This window comes from Pollachius pollachius, assembly GCF_949987615.1.
Source record: "Pollachius pollachius genome assembly, chromosome: 13".
In the NCBI taxonomy this organism is placed as follows: Eukaryota; Metazoa; Chordata; class Actinopteri; order Gadiformes; family Gadidae; genus Pollachius; species Pollachius pollachius.
Genome location: NC_136946.1, coordinates 3,961,355 through 3,979,620, shown reverse-complemented (window position 1 = coordinate 3,979,620; position 18,266 = coordinate 3,961,355). Strand labels below are relative to the sequence as shown.

Below are 18,266 nucleotides of genomic sequence, written 5' to 3'. Positions count from 1 at the left end.
CCCTCTCTCTGTTAGGGTCTCTCTCCCTCTCAGTTAGTGTCTCTCTCCCTCTCCCTTAGTGTCTCTCTCTCTCTCTCTCTCCCTCCCTCTCTCCCTCTCTGTTAGTGTCTCTCTCTCCCTCTCTGTTAGTTTCTCTCTCCCTCTCTGTTAGTGTCTCTCTCTCTCTCTTTCTCTCTCTCTCCCTCTCCGTTAGTGTCTCTCTCTCCCTCTCTCTGTTAGGGTCTCTCTCCCTCTCTGTTGGTGTCTCTCTCTCCCTCTCTCTGTTAGGGTCTCTCTCCCTCTCTGTTGGTGTCTCTCTCCCTCTCCGTTAGTGTCTCTCTCTCCCTCTCTCTGTTAGGGTCTCTCTCCCTCTCTGTTGGTGTCTCTCTCCCCACCCCTCCCCTCCGTTCACCCGTGGTCTGTCATCACGGCTGATCCTTTGGGACGTGCGAGGTGGTCATGTGATGAGGCTAACAAATGCCCCTCCTCGCCCCGTTCTCCAGGGAGCAGGGCAGGGTGCCTGGGTTCGACACTGGAGTCCTGTCCCGTCTCTACAGAGGGGGTCGGCTTAGCTCAGGAGGCAGAGCAGTTGACTTGTAACCGAAAGGTCGCTAGTTCGATCCGCAGCCCCTCCTAGCTGATTGTTGATGTGTCCCTGAGCAAGACACTTAACCCTAACTGCTCCTGACGAGCTGGCTGTCGCCTTGCATGGTTGACTCTGCTGTCGGTGTGTCAATGTGTATATTAACCGATGTAAGTCGCTTTGGATAAAAGCGTCTGCTAAATGCCCTAATTGTAATTGTACAGAGAAGTCAGGGGGCCAACGAAGGCTCCGATCCCCGTAGGAACCCCCCAGGGAGACACTCTTAGCTCGGGCAACCAAAGCCCTGCTGGGGTTTGGCTGGAGCCTCTGTGTGCGCGGTGAATGGGCGATATTCAGGCTGTGTGTTACTACTTTGGGCCTCGACTGTGTGTCTTTCAACTGTGCGCATAATCTATCTTTTTGTGTTTGTCTTTCTGTCGGTTTTTGTGTCGCTTTCCAACGTGTGTGTGTGTGCATGCACGCAGGGCTTTCTGTGTGTTTGCATGTATGTGCCAATCTGACAAGCAGGTCTTAGTTAGAGTAGTCATGAAAGGTACACACACACACGCTCTCACACAAAGGCTCACGCACACACACAGATTTTACAGGGGCTTTATCCAACGGAGAACACACTCGGCATGTTTCTCACACTACGAGTTGTATGGAGGCGGGCCGAGAGAGGGACCGCGAGAGAGATGGTAGAGAGACATAGAGAAACCGAGAGGGGAGTGAAACAGAAAGAGAGAGTTTGGTAGAGAGACATAGAGAAACCGAGAGGGGAGAGAGACATAGAGAAACACAGAGAGAGAGGGGGGAGAGACAGAGAAAAACAGTGAGAGAAAGGGGAGAGAGACATAGAGAAACAGAGAGAGAGAGAGATGGGAGATAGACCTAGAGAAACACAGAGAGAGAGAAAGGGGAGAGAGACATAGAGAAACGCTGAGTGAGAGAATGGGGAGAGAGACATAGAGAAACGCAGAGTGAGAGAAAGGGGAGAGAGACAGAAAGAGAGGGTGATAAGGCAGGAACAGGGAGAGGGAGAGGGAGAAAGAGAAACACATTGAGGGAAGAGGGAGTTTGGTAGTGGTGGAGCAAAGGCGGGGGTTCGTTTTTTTTTTTAAAGTCTTATTGGGAAGCAACAATAGTCTTTGTCCAGGGCGTCTCCACCCCCTACCCCTCTATTCTTACTGGGCCCGAGAGGACACAGAGGTGGGGGGGGATGGTCTCCATGGTAACGATGACAAAACAACCCAACCGGGGGGAGGGAGGAGCTGCAGGGCCACAACTCAGAACCTCCTGTAAACCCCCCCCCCCCACACACACACACACACACACACACACACACACACACACACACACACACACCCTAACCCACCATCCCCGCCACCGGGACCCGAGTCACAAGCGAGCGGAGGGGAGAGGGAGCTGTTGTCTGCAGCAGGAGGAGGTGTAGTCTGGGAGTACAGGAGGAGGTGCAGTCGGGGAGTACAGGAGGAGGTGTAGTCGGGGAGTACAGGAGGAGGTGCAGTCGGGGAGTACAGGAGGAGGTGTAGTCGGGGAGTACAGGAGGAGGTGCAGTCGGGGAGTACAGGAGGAGGTGTAGTCTGGGAGTACAGGAGGAGGTGTAGTCGGGGAGTACAGGAGGAGGTGTAGTCGGGGAGTACAGGAGGAGGTGTAGTCGGGGAGTACAGGAGGAGGTGTAGTCGGGGAGTACAGGAGGAGGTGCAGTCGGGGAGTACAGGAGGAGGTGTAGTCTGGGAGTACAGGAGGAGGTGCAGTCTGGGAGTACAGGAGGAGGTGCAGTCTGGGAGTACAGGAGGAGGTGCAGCCGTGTAGTTCCTGGACGTCTGGAGACGGGAGCACAACTCACAACTTCTGCTGGAGGGAAGGACAAGAGACGGGGTACTGCTGAGGATATACAGAGGACTGTGCAGAGACACACACACACACACACACACACACACACACACACACACACACACACACACACACACACAAAGACTCTTTCTCAAACGCACATGCACGCGCGTACACTGAAACACAGACAAACAAACCCGATCACACACATCTAAAATCACATACCTTAAAACTCTCTCTCTCTCTCACACACACACACATACACACACACGCACACAAACACACACTCACAAACACACACTCACACTCTCACACACACGTGCACAGCCTCTGTCCCCTGCGGAGGGGGGCTGTCATGGACCGGGACAGCCAGAGCGAGGACTCCATCTCCACACTGGTTCTGGAGGACATCAAGAACCAACTGATCCATGCCTTCAGGGCCGTCGGGGCCAACCAGAGCGGCCGCAAGGGGGAGCCCTGCGCACCGATTGGCTGTCTCAGTCTGGGCGGGAACCAGCAGGCCAACGAGGAGCTCCGCAGAGCCAAGGTAGACGGAGCCATCACCTGGCTCCGGTCCGAACTGGTGAGTTCTGCCTTTGAGTGTTGTGGCGGTCGTTCGAATGAGAGTGGCGGCGACAAAAGCGTACAATAGAACATGGCCTTAATGCTAGGGTAAGCCGCTTTGGTTGGATGGTGACCGGAAGGTTGCTGGTTCGATCCCCGGCTCCTCCTAAGCTGAGCGTCGAGGTTCCCCCGAGCAAGACGCCTCACCCTGACTGCTCCCGACGAGCCGGCTGCTGCCTGCGTGCTTGACACCGCCGTCGGAGTGTGAATGTGTGCACGAAATGGGCGAATGTTGAAAGGGTCAAGGGCGTAGGAACCGGGGGGGACGGAGGGGACGTGTCCCCTCCAATATTGGAGACAGGCGCATTTGTCCCACCTAAAAATTATACCGGGGGAGAAAAATATTTTATTTTATTTTGAAAGCGCAACACAGCGTCTTGTCACCGCTTCTTATTCTTAAAAACTGGATGATTGAGCAATTAAAGAATTGATTTGATATTTATCAGTTCATTACTGCCATTCAAAATGTGTTTTCTTTTACATTTACAAATGTATCTTTTTAGTAGAATAAAATATATTTGTGAATTCTTTCAGTGTAGTTAATTTATGACATATTTCTGTTCAAACCATTAACGGATCTGTCAGGTTTCCGATATGTGTCCCCCCCAATGTTAAACTCATTCCTACGCCCCCGGAAAAGGTGATTGGCAATATTGCAAAGCGCTTTCGAGGGGCCACTTGTTAGAAGAGCGCTGTATAAATGCTGTCCGTTCACCGTAGTCCCTTTACTACTGAGTTGAGTCAACCCCTCCCTGGTCTTCACCGTGTCCTCTTCATCCCACAGCTGGAGATGCGTTCCCAGGACCAGCAGCTGGCCCGCACCCTGCTGAGCCTCAACTCGGAGATCCAGAGGATGAGGAGGGAGAGCTACGGAGCTCTGGAGTTGGAGGGGGACGACCAGCCCTGACCCTGCCACCGCGCGACGCACCGACGGCGGGGAGAGAGCGGGGCGGACCACCCCGTGGGACTGCCTGGTACCCTCTCTCTGATGCCGGACACAAATTTGAAAGATGAAGCGGTTCCATTTCTTGGAGGCCTTGTGGGAAGAGGAGGATAACTCAAAGTGGCGTGTTGAGAAAAACACACTAAAACTTAGCCAAGCAGACACTTTTATCCATAGCAACTCAAGCCCGGCCCAATGCTGTCCCTACTCCCTATCACATCGCCTTCCCTCTGTTCGCGTGCTCTAGGCCGGGTGTCCCGCTTGGACGATGGGTTCAGTGGCAGTCCTGACGATTCCACAATTACTGCGTCATCTCGCTAAAGCCTGAAGCCAGTGTCTGCGGGCCACCGTGGGTATAGGCAACATTCAGGAGCAGACAAAGGCCCAGTCATATCGCTTGAGGACGCCTACTGGTTAGGCCCCGGACTTTGGGTTTGGAACTCGGTGCCTTTGACCCTGACACCGGTGGAGCACGTCGGAGAGTCGAAGGGACCGAGAAGAGGAGGAGCTATTTGATTGTTCACTTTTGTTTAAGTGCAGTTTATTTGGGTGTCTTTGTGCAAGAAAAACGTTTAAAAAAAAAAGAATTGATAACAATTAATAATTCAACATTTTTGTGATTTGAAAAAAGTTAATAGACAGTCCATGAATACAGTTTATCGTTTCGTCCTACTGTGACTACTGTCTCGATGCTACCAGAACATCAGCGTTCTCTGACGTGTGAAGAGGGTCAGCTAGGGACGGTAAGAACCACGGATCATACAGAGACACACACATGGTTAAAGACTTATTGCTATACAGATGAGGAACTCAAACGAGGTTGCATGTTATGTTCATATATACATGCATTCAATTATTCAAAATGTTCATGTTTATTTAACATTTGCATTGTGCGTTCATCGTTTTTCTCATTTTGTTCCACGGCTGTTTTGAATAAACTTCTACACTCCTCGGGCAGAGAAACGCACCCATTGGTCGATTGAAAGTGTAGGACAAGATGTCCATTGTCATCTAAATCTAAGACTTCAAACAACCCCAATGTAATAGCATTGTCTGAACATCACATCAAAATGTAAATAATAATATTTTTTAAGGACTTCGTCCATTTCATGGGCAAAGTTAGTCTGAGTTAAGCAAACTAACAAACTTGAATAAATACAATAGTAAATCGTTTTTGAGAATATTTCAAATTCGTCATCATTGCAGCTTCCTTACCTTTGAATTTATATTCGTGTCTTTCGAAAATAATTGTCTATTCTTTATATTTTATTCTTTGATTTGAGATGATAAGTTTGATCGATCACGGCATGGAGCTCCTCCTATTAGACACCCTTTTGGCTGTTGACCCCAGCCAATACGGTGGGTTCAGTGGCGTGGACATGATCATCTTCAGACAGGAAGCGGAAAATTTGCTCTCTCCCGACTTCAAGCTGCCAATTCCTGTCTGGCTGCAAGATTCCCAGGAGCTGTGATCCTCACTTTTGTCACTGTCATCATCATCATCCTCATCATCATCATCATCATCATCATCATCATCATCATCCTCATTATTATCATCGTCGTCCTGGTGATTTTCCTCAGACAGCTCCTGCTTGAGTTCTTGGATTCCCGCATGAAGTTCCATCAACTGCCGGATCAAAACCTGGTCTTGGGATCGCATCTCCATCTGAACACAAACAACAACAACAAAAACACGCTTAGCTCACTTTTGTAGGCGCTTTAATGCAGCTGGGGATTTGAAGGTATTAAAAAAATAATGAAGCCAATCAGACAAATCTGTTGTAGTAATCGTGTTTCACCAGAGGCGCTGCTGTCGCTGCAGTTTTATTTTAGCGGTTGCTTCCTCTTTAAGCCATCCACTCGGAACGGCAGTTTGGCACATTAACGTTACCTGGTGGTATCTATGGATAATGATGGATAGTTTGATTCTGACTCGCTGTTCATGTCATTCACTTTTTACTTAACACTTTTCTTCTCTGTCCTGTCCATAGCAATGCTGCAAAAAGTGCATATAAATATATTAGAATCAAAAAAGTGAATTAATCTTTATATGCAGATGTTGACGATGTTTAGATGTTTTCCAATATTCTACTCTAAATTCCATATTATTTTCATCACTCTCTTCTTTTCAGGCTCTAAAATATAGAGTATATAATATAATATTAAAAAATAAAAATATATCTTTCCTTTCTACCAAATAGATTTTACGCCACAGGCCTTCTAATTCCCCTCATTGTTGAGAAAACCAGGAAAATTCAGAATTCCATCTAATACAAAATGGAGTTCTGAACGGAGGCCAGAGTTTGTTGTTGTCAGGATAAAGGAATGCGTGAGCGTGTGAGCCTGAGTCTCTGCAGTTCTTTTCTTTCTCAAAAGCCGGTGGAAGCCTTTGTCAGCCTGGCAAATGCAAATGTTACTCTTTTGTATTAGCTTGATTAGCATTTGTGTGTGTTTGCATATTTCCATGTACATTTACCTACATAATAGGCATACAATTGTGTGTGTGTGTGTGTGTGTGTGTGTGTGTGTGTGTGTGTGTGTGTGTGTGTGTGTGTGTGTGTGTGTGTGTGGAGAGTGATCATAGTGAATAGTGGGGTGCCTGGCACTATGGTAGCGTGTTCTTTTGGACTATTGCCTGCTCTAGAATGTATAGGTCTATAGAGTCTATACAGTCTAGGTCACTACGACTCAGTGAGAGATTGAGAGAGACAGACGGAGAGAGTGAGAGAGAGAGAAAAGACAATTTGGAGTGAGAGCTAGAGTGAGAGAGAATAAAAAATATATTATTTTACCTTTTCCATGATTTGGCAATGTAGGTATTTCTCGCTTTGAAAATGAATTGAATAGAGAGTGAGAGAGGTAGAAAGAGAGTGAGAGAGGTAGAAAGAGAGTGAGAGAGGTAGAAAGAGAGTGAGAGAGCCTAATAGAAAGTGAAAGATCGAGGGAGAGAACGTCCACACAGCAGACACCCTTTAAGAGGTTGTCGTAGTCCCAGCAGGGTGTACATGCATCTTACAGAGAGTAACGGTAGACTCACACACTCTCCGCTCTCACACTGAAGCTCTCTCGCCCGCCTCGCTCATCAGCGACGACCACCGACTCCGTTTGCAGTGTGACCTTTCACTCCTAAAGCCATCTCCGTAATTTACCTACAATCTAATGTAGGTGTCAGCTACAACTAATTTATCAGATTGCTTTATCAAAACTAAATGTTAGGGGTCAGGGGTCACCTTGTTCCAGGATGCCTACAGGTCAGACTGTGGACATTGGGGATCGAACCCAGAACGTCCCCTTTCCTATATATACCGAGTGTCTTCACAAATCCAAAGCAAACATAATAATCATTCACCAGAACTCTTAAACACAGTCATCACAGGAACAATGGCCATCAAATTGTAAAGATGAAATAGACCAAGGGAGGCAGGATAGTCTGGTCACAGCAGTCACAGGGTTTGTCTCCAGACGAGAGGTACCAGGTTCAATCCCCCACCGTCTGCTTTCTACCTGCTACTCCATAGACCGCTGAAGAATAAGCCCCGCCTCCCGAGGCCCTGGTTCCCTCGGTCAAATGACGGAGAAATAGCATGGTGTTTCTCAACGAACGTACGTAACAAACCCTGTAGGTGGCGAAGTAGTAAAAGCTGCTTTCGCGTTTTGAACTACACACTTTTCCCCATCTGCTTTCGACGGGGTCCGTCTAGTAACCCTCCAGGGACAGAACTCAACCCTCCGGAACCCCAACAGAACCACAGCTCAGCTCACCAGCTCCCAACGCAGCCAGGCCAAGGCGCTCTCTATGTCCAGGGAGCAGGGTCTCTCCCCCGCCGCCGCTCGGACCCGCTCAGAGGCCCCCCCCCTGGGCTGGCCCCGCGGGGCCCTGGCTGGGCCCGGCTCCCGGAGACCCGGTCGTCCGTTGGGCTCGCAGCCGTCGAAGGAGTCCGTCTTGCTGGAGAAGTCCCCGAGTAGGGTGAGGACAGCCTCCGTCATGGCTGGGTGGAGGAGGCAGGTGGGGTGTGGAGATGGCCGGCGGAGGTTGTGGAGAGAGGTGGCTGAAGCTGGGGCTGGGAGACGGATGATGGCTCAGGGGGGTACACGGGGTGGTCTGGGATCCTTCCTGTTTACGACCGGGCTTTAAGGGTCTAGTGGTACGTCAGTCCCAGCCTATTGGGAACACCCTCTCTCTGTTAGTGTCTCTCTCTCTCTCTCTCTGTTAGTCTCTCTCTCTCTCTCTCTCCCTCTCTCTCTCTGCTAGTCTCTCTCTCTCTCTCTCTCTCTGTTAGTGTTTCTCTCTCTCTCTGTGCTTCAGCACACATTAGTTCTTTGGCATTGTGGCATCAGTGATTTGTGTGTTTTTTGTGTGTGCACTTGTTTATACGTCTGTGTGTGTGTGTGTCTGGATGTCATTGTGTGTGTGTGTGTGTGTGTGTGTGTGTGTGTGTGTGTGTGTGTGTGTGTGTGTGTGTGTGTGTGTGTGTGTGTGACGTGGCAGACCTGACGACACAGCTTTAAGGCTGGTACTGGCTTGGACACACACAGACAACTCACACCAATAAAATAGTTTGAATGTGGGGCGGTAGCCATGGCGTCCTATGCCAGGTCTGTCTCACACACACAAGACCTCTCATCACAACATGAACCTTGCTTTGTCAAACTCCCTGAAAGTGAACACATTTGGCGCGCGCACACATACACGCACAAATACACGCACACATAAAAAGACTACGGGTGCGCACACACTCGCACGTGTAAGAAACCAAGTCCCGCGGCCAGGGTCCATCCATGTGTAAAACATATACACACATACAGAGCTACACACACTCTCACTCTCTTCATCTTTCTCGCACACACACACACACACACACACACACACACACACACGCACGCACACCGGACCCCACATTTCTCCGGCCAGACCCCACAATGCCTAGCAACCCCGTGGCAACCTCACACACCCGGGCAGCAAAACAGAAAGCCCTTCTTCCCGCACTGACGCACATAGCGCTATTTTTAGGATCCGGCCTGATTCTGCGGTCAAGACATCGTACAATCATTAGACAACACACACAAGACAAGGGAGAGAGAGAGAGAGAGAGAGAGAGAGAGAGAGAGAGAGAGAGAGAGAGAGAGAGAGAGAGAGAGAGAGAGAGAGAGAGAGAGAGAGAGAGAGAGAGAGAGAGAGAGAGAGAGAGAGAGAGAGAGAGAGAGAGAGAGAGAGAGAGAGAGAGAGAGAGAGAAATAAAATAAGAAATTCCCAAACCCAGAGGAAAGAAAACTTAAGAAGTAGGCAACGCAGAATTACGGTAGGTAGCACAAAGCCGAAACGGTTTCAAAGGGTCCTAGGACATGGGAAATGCAGATTTTACCCAACGGCACAACAAGTTAGGACGTTTCTGCACAAAGCAGAAACGTCATTAAATAAAGTTGCGTCAAACTATGACTCCAATTTCATGGATTCTTAATCAGCAATAGTTTTATTGCGTTGTCCTCAACAGTATAGTTATGCGGCGGTGGTTGTTAAACGCTGCTCCGTCGCCCCTTTCTGGTGAACAATCATACGGCAGCCGGGAAGAAGAAGTAGGAAGAAGTTGTTCAGAAGTGTTTGGTGTCGGATCAGAGCGGGCGTTGATCCACTTTCAGTGGGCCTCTTGGAGTTGGTAGGTGTAGTAGCCAGGAAATAGGATAGGATATAGGTCCACCCGTTGGAAAGCGCATTTTTAATGACTTTCAGTTAATGACTGAACTGACACGGTGTTGTGTCCTTCAGACATTAGTTAAGATCCGAGTAGACACATCAGACCCACCAGGTTTGAGTCGTGGATCGATGACGCCAATCGAGGCCGTTTAAACGGACCTCTGCTATCCCATTCCAGGCCCTAGATAACCCAACACATCAGGAGGACCCTTAGACTATAACAACAGTGGAGTTCTTCACGGGGTTTACCTCGACCCCTGAACCCCAGCGTCACGCCTCGCAGAGCTGCAGGCGGTCGCAGCGTTTTTGCACACGGTGGGCATTTGTGGTCACAAGGTTTAAACATGCTTGCAGACCACTTTTGCGCACTTGACTATCTAGGATGGGAACGCTGGGCTCCTGGTAGTCACAAGGCATCTCCTGTGCTGCACACACACAAACACACGGGTGGGTGGTGGTCCCAGACAGTCAAGGTTTTTGTTGTAAAGTGCTGGTTAAGGGATAATCCGAAGATTTTTTTATTTGTTTTCCTAGAGTCCATAGGAAATATTTCAAGAACCTTTTCAGTTTTATTGCCACCTACCGTCCTCTGATCTGCTCAGAAGAAGTTCAAGATGTTCAAGAAGAGCCAGGAAAAGGGTCACCTCTTGACGGAGAGCATTACCACATATTCTACGGACAGGTATCATTTAATTCTACAAACAACTCGGTTCAATCGTGATCGTTATTCTTGTTTCGTTTTTTTAATTTATGCTTTACAATGTCTGTAGGTTGGACCGTAGCCAGACCCGCTTTAATGTTGCTTATTTATTGTGTCAATCTGTTTATTCATCTTCTTTTGCTGGTTTGAGTGAAACGTGACTGAGGCGAAATGTGACTGGGACTTTTACATCAGTATGTCATGGTGGAGGTCGTGGGCAAAAGCGTTGCCCACGACCCGTTGATTAAATCAACCCTCTCCACACAGTGCTAACTAAACCTCCCAGGGTTTGAGTAGTGTGCAAAGGGGACTCACAGGGAGGAGAAGGGTGTGTGTTATGGCTGTACTATTTTTGTCCCTCCTTGTCTCTCTTCCATCTCAAGATTTAAAGAGTCCTAGGGGCATGGGAAATGCACATTTTGCGGCACAAAATGTTAGGACCACTTCTTCTCTCTCTTCATCCTCATCTTTACTTCCTCCCTTCTTTCCTTGCTGTCGGGTTCAGGGAGAGAAGAGTTTATAGTAGAGTTTTGGTCTTATTAATTCATGTTGCTTAAACACTATAAGGGGATTTCCTAAGGATACTAAGCTTAATGTATTAAATGCTTTACACGTGTGATCAATCACCAAGTTTGAAACCCTGCTGATATGACCACCAACGTATCAACAAACGTTTTCGCTCTTCCTCAGTTATCCAAACCAAGATGGCGTCGGCGGCGATGTCAAGCATTGCCATGACAACAGCCGCGCCAAGGAGGACCGCGAGCGCGAGAGGAAGACAGCGAGGGAGAGGCTGTACGTGGTGTCGGTCATCTGCCTCATCTTCATGATCGGAGAGATCTTGGGTGAGCCGACTCCTCCTCTTCCTCCCCCTTCCAACATCCCTCCTCCTCCTCTTCCTCCCCCTTCCAACATCCCTCCTCCTCCTCTTCCTCCTCTTCCTCCATCTCTCCTCTCCTTCTCTCTCCCTCCTCTCCTCTCTTGTCCATCTCACCCAGTTGTTTCTGCCTGTCCAGGTCTCCTCCTCCTCGTTCCTCTCTCTGTCTCTTAAGTTTTTGTCTTGTTGTTTCTGACCTGAGCCTCGTAACTCGTCTCCCTCAACATCCTCTCGTTGTTCCCTGAACATAAACAAAGACAATCAAGCACTTTAGTCTTGTACATGTACATGTACTTGTACATCAAGTACATGTACCTGTACGTTCAGGGCATTTTTGCAGACGCTTTTATCCCAAAGTGACCAAGTTACAATAAGTCAATTTGTCAGAAGAAAGAGAAATAATATATCGCTGTCGGTTCAGTACTGCACAGGTTCTTCACATCATGTCTGAGCCCAACGGCCAGAGTGCTATACTGCTATGGTTCATATTCGGGTCCAAGTGTATCACGCAGAAAACACTCAGAATCAACAAAGCGGTTTAGATCAGTGTCGGATGTTGAAGTGAAGCCGCCGGCTTCGTTTAAGAGACCGCTCTGATCACCCAGACCGGTACGGTCCTGTTTGAAGCTGGCCTTGTGTCCGTCTTGACGACGATAAGGACCGTGATTCTCCCTGTGTGCGGGGGGCAGGGGGGTACTTTGCGGGGAGCCTGGCGGTGATGACGGACGCGGCCCACCTCCTGGTAGACCTCACCAGCTTCATCATCAGCCTCTGCTCTCTCTGGCTCTCGTCCCGCCCCGCCACGCACACGCTCAACTACGGCTGGCACCGCGCTGGTACGCACACGGCTACACACACACACACACACACACACACACACACACAGACACACACACACACACACATAATAGTACACACGTACACATCCACACACACACACGCTGAGCTACGACTGGCACAGCGCTGGTACACACACACACACACACACACACACACACACACACACACACACACACACACACACACACACACACACACACACACACACACACACACACACACACACACACACACACACACACACACACACACACACACACAATAGTACACACTACGACTGGCACAGTGCTGGTACGCACGCATTCACTCACTCACTCTCACTCTCTCATACACTCACTCACTCACTCACTCACTCACTCACTTACTCATTCACTCACTCACCCACTGACTCACTCTCTCTACACACACTCTCTCACTCACTCACTCACTCTCAAATACACTCACTCACTGAATCTCACTCTCTCTACACGCACTGAATTACTCACTCTCACTCACGGGGCTTTGGATAACAGTGGGTGGTAGAGTCCTCACTCACTTTCACTCTCTCACTCTCTCCCTCCCTCCCTCGCGGTGCTTTGGGTAACAGTGGGTGGTAGAGTTCTCACTCACTCGCTTTCACTCTCTCCCTCCCTCCCTCGCGGTGCTTTGGTAACAGTGGGTGCTGGTGGTCTGTCCCTGTAGAGATCCTGGGGGCCTTGCTGTCCGTGTTCACCATCTGGCTGGTGACGGGGGTGCTGGTGTACCTGGCCGTGGAACGCATCATCAGCGACGACTACGTCATCGACGGCACCATCATGCTCATCACCTCCGGCTGCGCCGTCATCGCCAACATCATGTAGGGCACGCATGCGCCCTCGTTCACTCGCTCACACACGGAGGCACGAACGCACACACGCATCCTCAGAAGCACCCTCACTCACTCACACACCCACACGCACACATCCTTTGATGCACGCACCTTTAAACACTAGCCAACGTCATTTAAACACACACCCACAAACGCATACCTCTTCAAACACAAACCAGGATCATGTATCCACACGCACACTTTAAAGCAATAGTTAACGATCAGTATGTTTACATTTACATGTACACCTAGGCAAGGCAAGGCAACTTTATTTATATAGCACTTTTCATACACAAGGCAGACTAAAAGTGCTTCACATATAAACATTGACATACAATAAAATAAAATAATAGATAAGTAAAAGAAAACATATGCAAAGAAATGAGTCAAATAGATCAGCATTTTAGAAAGCGCAATGTATTCAAGATCAGATCAACAGTCTCTCTGGTACCGACGTCGGGACTCCAACCCGACCTAAAGGAACTTGGTCCTTTCTCTGGGACTCCAACACGGATTCTAGTCAATATCTATTCTAGGACTCTAACCCAGACAGACGTCGGGACTCTAACCCACCTACATTTAAATGTTGGCTTACGTGTACATTTACAGTGCATGTTGGTTTATGTCTATAAAGAATTACATTTAAAGACCATTGAGGATACTGATGATGACAGACTGGGAAGAGTATGCAGAAAGGATGCGCTGTCGTGAACGTAAAACGTAATGGCCGCCGGTCTCTGTTTCCCGGTTGGACAGCATGGCGCTCACCCTGCACCAATCAGGGCACGGCCACTCCCACGGGGGGCTCAGTTCCCATGGTCACAGCCACGCCCCGGACAAGGACGGCCACGCCCACCACGCCAACGGTAGCCACGGTGATAAGGACGTGGAAGGAGTTAAGCAGGGTACGACACTCGCCATTTCGTTGGAGATTTGTAATACTGTTTTCGAAAATTTTTACTTATATTAAATGGTTTTCGATTTGATTTAACTCAATATGACAATACAAAAAAGATGACCGTGTGTGTGTTTTCTCTGTGGCGTCGCCCAGGGAAGCACGCCCAGCAAGCCAACGCCAGCGTGCGCGCCGCCTTCGTGCACGTGGTGGGCGACCTCCTGCAGAGCGTCAGCGTCATGGTCAGCGCCATCATCATCTACTTCAAGGTAAGTGGCTCGCTCGCTCCGTTGGTCCAAGGTCACCCCCTGCTGGACGTGTTGAGAAGTGTTACGTGTTGCCGCATAGCGAAGGGGAATTTAAAGGTCCCATGACATGCCACCAGGTGGTGAGTGTGATTAGCCTTACAAGCCGTTTTGAAAATCTTCCCCTTATGGCATCACAAGTGGGCGTGTCCACCTAGATGTGTGCTGAATAGATCAGTCAGATGTGTGCTGAATAGATCAGTCTACCAGCCTACCCAGTGGACTGTAACAAACGTTGCTCATCTATCCGTCACACATCTAGGTGGACACACCCACTTGTGAGGTCATAAGGGGCATATTTCCAAAACTGCTTGTAACGGCTAATCATACCTGGTGGCATGTCATGGGACCTTTAACCAGTCTGATGTCGTGCAAAGTCTAGAAAAACTGCCAAATTGAACCCAGATGAATCCTGTATGTTGTTACCATGTTTAGTAAGTGAGGGGTAAACGGTATTGTGGCCTAATATACTAGAAAAATCGAAGGTCAACCTAGTACTTTCTGATTTAAAAGTAGACTAACGTCTTACGATGTCTGCACAATGTATCCTGCAAGTCTACTGTTTAGTCAGTGAGGAGTAAAAGTTATTTTGGATAAGTCTAAGTAAAACAAAACGTCCCATCAGAAAAAAGTGCTTTGATGTAAAACTTGAAATTAACATTCTACTCTTTTACTTCAGTTTTAAGTACTATTAAACTACTACTACTATAAACTACTCTTTGTTGTTTAATGTAAAATAGTATCAAATGGTTTCCTTAGTATCAAACTAAGGGAGTTTAGTCTTTGCATGAAGCAGCCTTCAGTTAAAATCTTTCAGCTCAAAGTAAAATATAAAATATTTAGTAAGTCTAAATTTCTAAAGCACAGTAAAAAACAATAGTAGTATTTCTTCAGGTATCATAAATAAGAGAAAAACCAAAAAACTCCAGTTTGTCTTATATGGTCTGCCTGTTCCCTTGTGATCAGCATGTGCTGTAGCATCTCTCTCAGCCCCAGACTGTCAGATACCCTTAGACCCCCTCTGGCTACGCTGGGGACTGGAGACGACTGTGGTGAATCTTTCATAGGACACATAGATGGGAGATGGAACTGAGAGAGAGCAGTGTTCCTCCGCTCAAACCAAACACTATAGAAATAATAAAAGAAGCCATTCATGAAAAACAATGACTCAGTTCCATACATGATGCATGCACTTTATTGATCATCCTGGTAAAATAACCTTTGAAAAGCTGATAAAGTTTTTGTTCAAGGATGCTATATCGATACACTTTGATTGCCTGGCCTTACACAGAAAAGCTTTTTTTTCTAAAGACTTTTCTAAAACTTAGAAAACTTAAGTCTGAATTTTTTAAATTCCTGTACTTCGAAATAAGAGGACTTCTGTTCTGCGTGTTTCCTCCCCAGCCTGAGTATAAAATAGCGGATCCCATCTGCACCTTCCTCTTCTCCATCTTCGTCCTTGGGACCACCGTGACCATCCTGAGGGACATCCTCATCGTTCTCATGGAAGGTGCGCCCGTCACTCTCTCGTCCACGTGTGTTCGCCTCCACCTAGAAAATCGGTGGCTTTCCATCGGTGGGTCGTGGCCCATCGGTTGGTTTTGGCCGTGGCCTGTCGGTGGGTCGTGGCCCATCATTGGGTCGCCTCCCATCAGAGGGTGGTGACCCTTCAGTGGGGGGTGACCGATATTTGAGTCGTGGGAGAGGACTCCGTGGGTGAGGAAGTGGCCTCACAGCGCATGCCTTCCTGCCTAGGCCGGCTCCATTGGAGGGACACTTTGATCAATTCCAGGGCAGTTCAATCAAATCTTGGGGAAAAATGTTTTCATTATTCAATGAAAAACTAAATCTGGAACCAATTTGCAAGTACAGAGTAACGGACAGAAGGTAACTTTTTTCTTTTTTTTTTACCCATTGCGAGGTAAATTAGTAATTTAGGTAATTTCTGAAAATGGAAACAAGGCAAAGATTAACGTCAATCATCACATTGTTCAATATGATAATGAAAATGGACTTTTTCTTCATAAAATATCATCCGGGGGGGTCCCTGGGAGCCAGGTGGGTCAAGGGTCAGCATTGGACTACTTTGGGGACCCCCTGCCTCACACGCTCTGTCCCGACCACAGGTACCCCGTCGGGGGTGAGGTACGTGGAGGTCCGGGAGCGCCTGCTGGCGGTGAAGGGGGTGACGGCGGTCCACAACCTCCACATCTGGGCCCTGACCATGAACCAGGCCGTGCTGTCCGCCCACGTCGCCATCGGTGAGACCCCCGCCCGCCTGCACCTCCTCGACAATCTCTTAATGTCGACATTTACTGTTTGTTTGCGGAATTCGTGTTTCATATGTTAGATTTATTTTGCCGTTTTATCGGTATCGCAAAAAGACGAGACTGCTTTTTCTCCTTTCGTCTTTTAATCGTTTTTAGTTCAAATGTTTTGGAATGTTTTCCCTGTCTGACTTGCAGTGAAGGAATGTTGTGTAGTGTTAAATTACTCTTTCTTGGGTTGTTAATGCCTTGCTCTACCAGTTGAACTAGACAGGGAATCAAACCCTTAAACCCTGGCATTAGTAATGCCTTGCTGTACCAGTTGAACTAGACAGGGACTCAAACCCCTAACCCTGCAGTCTCCCAGTTGAGCCAGACGGGGCCAGCAGGATCATGGCTTTATTATTTATACGACAGCGCTGACTCCACCCCCCCCCCCCTTCTTCACGCAGACGACACGGTGGACGCCCAGTCGGTGTTGAGGGAGATGACCCAGGCCTGCTACCTCTCCTTCAACTTCCACTCCATCACCATCCAGATGGAGCGCGAGGCCGACCTCAAGCCCGACTGTACACTGTGCGAGGACCCCGTAAATTAACCCACCTGAACTCTGAGTACACCCTTAACCACCCTCTGTGTGAGAACCCCCTAATGTCACCGACCTGCACTCTGTGTAAGGACCCCATAAACCATGCCCTGTGATGGGACAACATAAACATCACCCTGTGATTGGGACCCAATAAACCTTGCCGTGTGACCCAGGCTTTAGGGATGACTAAGGGGTTGATTTTACACAAATCCTCAACACACGACCACATTTATATGTTGGTATTAGCGGAATAGTTCTCATTTAAATCATAAGTTAAAGACTGTTTTTGATAACTCAACTTAAGAGAAATCCTCAATAATTGCAGTGGGTGATTTCATTTTCTACTTATGAAAGGAAAAGTGCAGTATTTTAAATTGTGTTTGTGTGTATACTCTGTTCAGTGTTGTTGAGTTGAATGTATATTATTTTGTTTGAACAGGACAAACTGTTTTAGTCTAGATGATTTAAGCCATGCATGTTTTAAATGGGGTTGAAATGGTCTCCGGTTTTCAGTTAGAAACTGAAATACTCTTCGTACTGTAGCTAAAAAGGTACCAGTGGCATATTACCATATTTTAGCATTTGCCATAATGTTAAGTGAAAATAATGTTTTCTTTTTCATTCAATAAAATATTTTCAGCAGTATTCTATCTGGCTGTAATTCCCTTTCCCCCTGCCCAAATCACTCTGTGACAGTATTACTAATCTTGACTTTGCTCTCAACACCACTGATTTCAACCGTAGATTGTATGATTTCAACATCGGCTTATCTATTGCCGGATCACGGTTGCTAAGCGACACACAGTAGATCAGTAAGTACTTTAATGAAATGGAAAGTTTAATAATTCTTGACAGTTGACAGTTCTTTGCGGGGCTGAACAACTTCCCCACAGCGTCGTTTGATACCAGATTAGCTTGTTCTTTACTCTGTGTCCTCTGAAGAAGCTGTGGTTGCCTTAAGGACATGCAACACTGTTGCTGAAAACTCTGGGAAATAAGTCTTCTGGACTGAACAGCATAAAAAGTATTTCTGGAGTCGGAACAGGAACTTTTTTTTGAAGGGCGTTGATTCAACAGCTTTAGAGTAAAGCAAAAATAGTTTTTTTTATTTAACATCATTCAAATCAACATTTTTGTAAGGCTTACACAGTAAAGTGCGTTATTATTGGAACAACATCAAAATTTCTAATGTTAACGATCATTTTCACGATCAACAGGCTGCAATAATGTTGATTTTTATAAATAACATGTCCAGACTTGCGCTTGAT

General features: G+C 47.7%; 2 protein-coding genes across 2 annotated transcripts; both read left to right on the top strand.

Annotated features, from left to right (window-relative positions):
• Positions 1 to 2,774: 2,774 nt before the first annotated feature.
• LOC307084830 (alanine and arginine-rich domain-containing protein-like) lies at positions 2,775 to 3,950 on the top strand (the record flags this gene model as incomplete). Its single annotated transcript, XM_079749331.1, has 2 exons — positions 2,775 to 3,002; positions 3,828 to 3,950. 2 exons carry the CDS (start codon positions 2,775 to 2,777, stop codon positions 3,948 to 3,950), a joined length of 351 nt encoding a protein of 116 aa, XP_079605457.1.
• Positions 3,951 to 10,292: 6,342 nt separating this feature from the next.
• Positions 10,293 to 17,007, top strand: slc30a8 (solute carrier family 30 member 8; the record flags this gene model as incomplete). The annotated part of the gene is made up of 9 exons (XM_079749659.1): positions 10,293 to 10,360; positions 11,069 to 11,223; positions 11,945 to 12,091; positions 12,777 to 12,930; positions 13,699 to 13,847; positions 13,994 to 14,106; positions 15,547 to 15,652; positions 16,269 to 16,403; positions 16,862 to 17,007. 9 exons carry the CDS (start codon positions 10,293 to 10,295, stop codon positions 17,005 to 17,007), a joined length of 1,173 nt encoding a protein of 390 aa, XP_079605785.1.
• Positions 17,008 to 18,266: the final 1,259 nt, after the last annotated feature.